Raw genomic sequence first — 8,535 nt, forward strand, 5'->3', positions numbered from 1 at the left:
GTCGGGGGCCATAAGATCTCGTTTGAATGTTACCAAGGGTGTAGAAGATTTCATAACCTTCTGCAAGGTGTCCTCTTTATAACGAACAATATTGTACATGGTTGGATTCATGAAGAGCGATTGTTTCCAACCATTGATCCTCCCAAAAACGTATCTCCACTCCATTTCTAATGGAGAAGGAACCAAATGGAAAGAAGTATTTCTTTATTGCCATAATGCCAGCCCAGAAATGCAAGTCACCCGGTTTCCAAATAACCTGTGAGATCTATATATGTTTTCCGTAGTTGTTGCCATACATCATCCTCCGTTAATAACCTAGCTAGCCATTTTCCTAGCAAGGCCCTATTACCATACACCTCTACTTTCCTTTAGAATGTGTACATGTATGTGCGTATTTATACAAGCACAATCTTGCTTATTACCATGCCCTCACCGTGACAGCAATGTCATACACGTCCAACAAACTTCATAAGTGTAGGGAGAGTTCATGTTGACAACGAAAGTAAAGAACCATTTAATCGGACCACCTGACCAATCACATTAGTGTGGACTTCATGAATCACTAGACAAGAATGGAACTTGGTACGCTTTCTTGTTGTAAACGGAACACTCAGATCGCCTGGAAATAAATGACAGCCAGGCAGATTCTATCTAATGTTTCAGCTCAAACACGTGTGCAGAGATCTTATAACAACCAGTACCACCAGAGAGATTATCCATGCTAATCCAACACAACATAAATTACAGACTAGCTAGTTCCAAAACAGAACAAACGAGATTACCCAACTATAACAATTTTACAATCTTACAACAGGGTGAGAGCTCTCCAGGTTCCTGGTCTTCTTCACCGGCTGTCTTTACTTGCCTGATTTGCAGGTTCTTCTGTCCAATGTTAGGGTAACTTCCAGCGCAATGACTAGGTAAACGCAGCACTCTACAATAAGTACATAACTGCAAATAATGGTACAGACGCATGAAATGCATGCGCGGGCTCCGGCATCAACTATGAGGCTAACAAAGGCCAAACAGCAACACAGACAGCAGCAACAATTAGGCTTCCCTACATGGCCAAAATTTACAGACGGCAACATCGAATCTTGTCGACCATATGGTGCCACAATCTTTGGTGAACTTACAAGTAATCATCTTCTGTCTGAAGTTAAGATCTGCAGTGAAAGGAAATTGGAGATGTAAGGTTTATCATTTTGGATAGTAAGATTACTGTCATAAATAATTATTCAACGTGTTTCCTTGTGGTAACAAATCAACCTATAGACTGCACTTACGGCTAGATGCATTTCGGAAGTAACAGATGGGATAGCATTCATGTTTGCCATGCTTGTGTCACAACATATAGTCACAAAAATAAATGGTTTTCAGATTTATTTATTTATTTGGACATCAATCTCGGCAAGTGGCTGTATGGAGTACAAATTCTAATGCATCTAGGCTCACGAGCTAGTCCAATATATGAAACAAAACATAAATGAGGTATCACTTTAAGCTCAAGAAGGTTCAGACAGTAGAAATATCCATCTTTACTTTATTAAAATTGATTAACTTCTCAAAAGTTTACTCACAAATGAAAAAACATTTAACTGCAGTAGGCAAATATCAGCACCAGTTAACAGTGGAATTCTAAGAAAGTACGGGAAATACTAGGAGGGGCCAGAGGGCGACCAAAGTTGACATGGGCGGAGGCAGTAAAAAGAGAGTTGAGGGATTGGAATGTTCCTAGATATTTGGCACTCGGTAGGACTGCATGGAAATCAGCGATCCATGTGCCGGAATCTTAGTTTACTTGTTCTTTTTTCTCTCCTTATTTTCTGTTTCCTTATGTTTCCGTTGGGTTTCATATCTAGCCTACCCCAACTTGCTTGGGGAAAAGATTTGATGTTAGTGTTGTTGTTGTTGTTGTGGGCAAATATCAGCATTCAATTATGTAGTATAACTTATGCTGCACTTGTGACAGCGGTTAGTGAGTCCGCAGTGTGAATGCCAGAGATGTTTCCTTCTGCTGCTACTAGAGACAAACATCGCTACACAAACTATAGCTGAATTCATACTATTTAGTTCACTTAAATATTCGTGCAAACTTATATTCTCGAATGGTTCCAAAGTAGAACTGCAGAACATTCCCACCTGAATTGCGTTACTATATGACCCTGGCAATGATAGCTCATGAGAATAGGAAGGAAAGACCATGTAGCTATCTCTATGTTACTTTTGAAGTTGATATCCAATTATTCATAATAAGAAAAGAAGGTAATTTAGATGAGCTCAATGTTAATCCCGCCAAGTATTTAGACTGCATCTTTCAATTTTTAATTATGATATTTTGCAGTAGTTTAGGGTTTAACACGGCCAAAGGTGTCAACACAAGGAAATTATGATCTGCTCATGTTTCCTTGTGTTGACACCTTTGGCAGTGTTAAACCCTAAACTACTGATATCTGCTCAAGCATTAGTATAATTTAGTATCGTCCGACTGTTGTAACTATAACTTGGACAAACCCATTTGGTACTAAAATCAAAATTATACGAATATTAAAAAAAGAATGTACCGTATTTTTTGCTGCAAAAGAAAGAACATTCTCAAACATTTAAGTTGGCAAAGCAGGGAGAAGTTCCATAGCAGTATATTATATGCAAAGTTTATTCAATCTTTTACAAGACTATCCATGAGATGCCTCTATTATTGAAACCTTCTTGTTTTGGTTTCCTTTTATTTCTGTTGGGTTTCACATCTAGCCTACCCCAACTTGCTTGGGAAAAAGGCTTTCATGTTGTTGTTGATGATGATGATGTTTTTAGGAACACATAGGCCTCCGCTTAAATGCTTGCATAATTGAATGGCAACCCATTATAAACTTCCGGTCCTACTCTACGAGCATGTAAGGTAGGTTATTGTGTCATGTCTAACCTACAACCAAGAACAATGTCATCCTCTAGCATACATCCATTTTATTTCTAACCTATGACAACATTAGCGCAAACTGATAAAGATGGTGTCTGCTAGTCTGTGGCAACAGTGAAATCAAAAAAGTACATGGAACTATCTAAGCACATCAGATCATCACACTTTGGTTCTTTGAAAGATGCACATAGCCATAAGATAGGACAAACAGAGCACTATAATTAAGCTTAGTATCATTCTGGCTTTGCACAAATTAGCTACTGATTTTCAATAAATGAGCAGCCACTGCATGTCAGGTCAGAAATCTAAAGTGAGTATAGTTTTCTACATGAAATATTTATTTTATTTTTATTTTTATTATATTACTCATAAAAGTAGCAGTTCCTGGTCGTCCGTTCACTTGTGTCAGCCCTGACAAGTGGACCCAAGGTAACTCTACCAAGGAAACGATCGGCTCTATCTAAAAAAATCATAGGGAACAAGCTTACCCCACGATCCCCTGCTGCCTGTCGCCTCGCATCCCCGTCTGCTCCAATCCCCCTTTTCCTGCCACCTCTGGCCTCCAAGTCTCCAACCCTCTCCATTGACATGTCTTTTTCCTCCACCTCCCATCAAGTTCAGTCTCGACCTCCGTGGTCGCTCGCCGTTGCCAGATCTGCGTGGAGGCCTCATCATCACCGGACCTGTGTGGAGGCCCTGCATCGCACCCCCTTGTACCTCCATCCAGATCTACAGGCCGGGAGATTGTGCTTCAGCGAGCTCCATCATCGCACCATTACCCCCTCCCTGAGTTCCTGTAGCCCAATGTGAGAGCGGTCGGGACGACCCAGTTGGCCTACCCTTACCGCCTACATCGCACCGAGCGGAGGTCAGCAAGAGCCTGCACTCCTTTCCCTTGGTCGATTTGAGTGGCATCGGCGGCAAGGTGTGTGGGATTAAGTAGCACCGGTATAGCATCTAAGGCCGGCAATTTGACCCATGGGTTCGTCCACCCATGGGACCCGGCCCCAATGGGTAGTGTATGGGTCATCATCGCCCATGGGCCCGGGTTGTGCCCATGGGTGACCCGATTATTAATGGGTAGGGTATGATTACGACGGAGCGCCCGTGGGTGACCCGATGGGTCGCCCGCTTAATATTAGTTATTAAATATTTTCATATTTTATATTTTATATGATATGCGGACTTAATTTTGTGAATATGTAAGCTAATTATCATGTAACTGCCTAGATGGTGCTTTGTCAATAGCGATGCATGCATGTTGACCTTGAGCTGCTTTCGCTTGCTCTAGATTGATTCCGGTCCACAAGTAAATTAAATGAGAGCCGAAAAGACCTGGCGGTGCACCATATTGGTCTATTGGGCCTCTTAAGGCAACCCAGCTACCACATGTGCTCTTTTACATGAGCGACAACAAACGAGTATAGAAGCTGGAGCTTCTTCAGTCCCACTTCGCTCGCTCAAGCTGACAGTAGGTCCAATTCTGCTATCAAAGACATGAGGAGGGGTCAGCTGAACATGAGGAGATGCACCAAACCAACCAAAATTAGACGTTGGTGCAGATTGTGAAACGAAAAATAAAGACAGACGTTAGACCAGATGGGTGCCCGATTGGATTGGGTTGCCCAACGGGTTCGGACATGTGTCTGAAAAATGACCCATGGGCAGGGTCGTGGGCATGCCACATACCTGACTAGGTACTCGGGCATGGGTCTAGCAAAGGTCAACCAGGTGCACCCCGACCCGATTGCCAGCCTTAGCAGCATCACTGCATGCTCAATGGCAGTCTCAATGCCTCCTTGTCGAGGTGGTCGCGTCGCGCTGCAGGAGGGGATCCAGTGGGCGAGACTGACTTCTTGTGTCTATTAAAGGATCCGAAGCATCCAGTGGAGTAAGGAGCGGCCAGTGGTTTCACACAGCTAAGAAAATAGGAAAATGAGTTCCTGGAGGCATAACCGAAGCGGACTAGGAGCTACGAGTTAGTTGGGTCCAATGTGTGTGTTAATTTTAACAGTAAAGCAACGCAGCGGTTCAGTACTGAAACAACAGTTAACTACTTTCATTGAGATTATGGAATTGAAGAATGTGTTGACTTCAAAGACAATTTTTAAGTTAAATAGTTATACATAACCTTCATTACCCATTTATCCTTTGGTGGAATCAGGCTGAGGTTTATTTTTGCTATTAGACTTTACTTCCTCTCCACGTGATTTGATTACACTCTGTACTATAATAAGAAAGGAACATGAAGATAATTTATACTCCCTCTGTTCTCCTTTAGTCCACATCTTAGACTAAAATTTTGTTCCATGTTAGTCTACATTTTAGCTTTGTAATCAACAACACAGAAAACGAAACAGTCCCACTCTCTCTATTGGATGTCATTAACCCCCATCCCTAGAGGAGCCGTATGAGGCGGAAGCTCCACGTACGGTTTTGAAGCCGAGCCTTGGATTGGTTGTTTCCATATCGAAGTAGTAGCATTAAATGAATTGCTAATTTGTCTTAAAATTTGAAGGATGTAGACTAAAAGATAATGGAGGGAGTACGTGCTCACAAAATGAGGATAATCAATATCTTCTTGCTTAAAACTGTAGGAGCCTAAGAAACATGTATTCCTTCTTATTACTGACAAATTGAATTTTGGGGTAATGAACATGTGGGTTTTGTTGAATCCACTAGGGGACACCACAATCCATGTTGAGTGAACTCTACTTGTATAGAACGTATTTCGCGACTGAAAAGAGAAAAGGAGGTGTGTCTATCTCTATGGTTGCGTCATTATAGTCCATGCAAGTTACAACAAGACCTTGTACTTCTGTATATGAAATTATTTTAGCATCCCTGTAAGCTTTACCTTTTATTGCTTAGTATCATGCATGCACTCGTTTAGCCTGTGAATTTTGTTCCTACCTGTATACTATTATTATCTCTGTCATCTTGTTTTGATGCTATAGACTTTAATGTTTACGAGTCGGCTCAGGTAAGGTATTGGCAAGTTACCAATTGCTTAGTTGCCATAATTCTAGAGAAGCATGGGTTATTTGAGATCCGTCGCAACACACAGCCGCTCGGCTAGTCTACATGAAAAAAAAGTTCAAAAGCTAAGCAAGTTGCAGAAACATGGATGTTCTCATTATGCTTACTATTGCTCCGTGGCTTGAGTATGTTTTTCAAACACTTAAAAGACAGAATACACCAATTAACTTACTGAAAATAAATGAGAGTGAACGTTTGTCAACTAAGGAAAATCTAAAATATACCTGGCCTATCGATGTTACGATTTGGGTGACTGTGCAGCATCAGAACCATCTGCCGATGAACTATCGGAATCTGTATCTGCACATGCTTCTCAAGGTAAATTCCACGTGTTTTACACATACTTCCGAATAAAACCTCTATATACAATAGTGCAAAAGGTACCATGATTGTTATACATCTCTGCCACAAAAAAAATAGAATGTTTACCGCTGGAGGAAGACCCTGACTCGCTGCTAGAGCTTCCAGAACTACTTGATCTACCGGCATTTTCTCCTTTCTGATCTTCCAAATGGGCAGGTGATGATGAACCGACATACCTCCCATTGTCATCTGTAAGTGAGAAAACTTAGGTATTACACTTACACTGAATTAAGGTAGGCTACAGATGTAGTAATAGCTGACGCATCTGTTCTGGTCTCAAAGTCAACAACAATAAATACAAGCATGCTGTAAAGGTGTCTATTTAGGCTTGCCTGCTGCAATTTCCTTGGATGGTTCAGCATCAACCATAGGTGGTTCAACATCTACCACATCAACTGCTTCTGGTTCCGGTATCTGTAACTGTTGGGACATTAGTAATTACCATATGAACCATATCGCCTAATAACTAACAAAAGCCTTTTGCACTATCTCTAAAAAACATACCGTCTGTTGTGCATTGATCATCTGATCCTGTTCTCCCTCTATATCCTGCCTTGCATGCTCAATCTTCTCCAAATCTGGCTCATGCTCGGACTCATCCTGCCTTGCCACGGAGAGCTCCGCCTTGCGCTTATTCTTGGTTATACTTTTCTTGTAATTCGTCACAAATCTATCAAGTTCCCACAATGTCTCTACATCGAAGCTATCTATATCAACCTCGATCTCGTCATCATGCTGATTGAGCGACGAGTTCCTCTTCTTTATGATTTGCACAACATTGTCAAGCTTCTCGGCTGGCAAGTCCTGGAGGTCGTTACTAAGCCGCTGCTTCTCCCAGAAGGTCATCTCCCTCTTATTAGGTTCCCTTGCCTTGGGCTTCTTTAAAACCGGGGGTCTGCCCGTGCCAGTGCCGGCAGTTTGCTGCTTTGGGGTAGCCTCCAACCCCGCAGGATGCGCCGTGGAGTCAGACCTCTCTAACACCCTAGAATTCTCGATCTCCCTCGGCTTCTTGGGTGGTGCAGCCGATGACGGTGTCGGCGGCTGCGGTGACAGCTGTGCCATCTCGGCTTCGATCTCCGGCCACTTCTCCTCGAACATGTTTAGAAGCTGCTCGGCCATGAAGTACACGTCCTGGCCCTTCGGGTTGTACTTCATGGCGTTCTGGAAAGTGAGGCGGACTTCGGTTGCGAACTCGCGCGGCGACTTGTAGTGCCCCTCGGCGAGGCGCGACTTGACGGTGCCGAGGTCCATGGGCTTGACGATGATGGTGTGGTAGTCGTGCAGGCCGAGCGCGCTGGCGTCGACGGGCACGTTGAACACCCAGCCGTGCTTGTGCTTCATGAGCCTGGCGAGCAGCAAGGCGCAGCTCCTGAACACGGGAGCGTAGAGCTTGCGCCGCGCCTCCGCGGAACCAGCCGGGTTCGGCGGGGCCTTCTTGGAGGACTTGTTGTGCTTGGGGTGCGGCGGGAGCGGGGTGGAGGGGTCAGTGGCGGAGAGCGCGGAGGAGGGCGCGGGCGCGTTGGGGAGCGAGTTTATGCGCTTGTAGGCGCCGCGCACCTGGGAGAGCTCGGAGGAGAGGCGGCGGCGGAGCTCCCGCCGCGCTGCCGGCGAGGAGGGGAAGGGGAAGGTGACGGTGGGGATCACGGAGCCATTGTGAGCGTCTAGGGAGCGGGCGGCGGACGGCTTGGAGGATTTGGGGCCGGATTTGCGGGAGTAGGCCTTGCCGGAAGGCGACGGCGGGCCGGAGGTCATTTGCGCGGTCAACGGCGGTGGGGAATCGGGGACGGCGGCGGATCGGGGGGCTGCGATTTGGGGATTTGGCGGAGGAGGGAGGCGAGAGCGAGATGGGACACAAAAACGAAGGGGTTCGGTGAGGGCTTGGTGGGGGCGGGCAGCTTGCCTGCTACTGTGCGATGCGACGGAGGGTCGGGTTTTTTCCTTGTCCGACATGTCTCATTTTTTGTTGGCTTCTTTTTAAATTTTGAAACTTTGCTTCATTTCTTTCGAAAATTTGCTATAATGAAAGGGTAATTAAGATTAGGCATACAGTGAAATCCATGAAATTTCTCAATCGAATTCTAATACCAATTCATAGCATCCAAATATAAGTTGATTCTAGCAATAAAATATAAATTCTTTGATTCCAGCCATATTGATGGGAGCCAAACGAGCTCCCATCAAAAGTTGTGCACTGCTATCCATATTGATCAGAATCG

The 8,535-nt window shown here is 44.4% G+C and overlaps 1 protein-coding gene across 2 annotated transcripts; it reads right to left on the bottom strand.

Moving 5' to 3' along the window:
• Window positions 1–655: 655 nt before the first annotated feature.
• Window positions 656–8,151, bottom strand: LOC124667480 (transcription factor GTE4-like). Of its 2 annotated transcripts, none has more exons than XM_047204749.1 (5): window positions 6,824–8,151; window positions 6,652–6,733; window positions 6,386–6,508; window positions 6,181–6,256; window positions 656–1,166 (listed from the first exon to the last, which is right to left on the bottom strand). In XM_047204749.1, the coding sequence occupies exons 1-4, from the start codon at window positions 8,069–8,071 to the stop codon at window positions 6,195–6,197; spliced, it is 1,515 nt and encodes a 504-aa protein (XP_047060705.1). In that variant the 5' UTR covers window positions 8,072–8,151; the 3' UTR covers window positions 656–1,166; window positions 6,181–6,194. The 2 variants fall into 2 exon arrangements, with proteins under 2 accessions (XP_047060705.1, XP_047060706.1); XM_047204750.1 differs by lacking the exon at window positions 656–1,166 and adding an exon at window positions 4,437–4,836.
• Window positions 8,152–8,535: the final 384 nt, after the last annotated feature.

The sequence above is a fragment of the Lolium rigidum genome, chromosome 6, assembly GCF_022539505.1.
Source record: "Lolium rigidum isolate FL_2022 chromosome 6, APGP_CSIRO_Lrig_0.1, whole genome shotgun sequence".
Lineage (NCBI taxonomy): Eukaryota > Viridiplantae > Streptophyta > Magnoliopsida > Poales > Poaceae > Lolium > Lolium rigidum.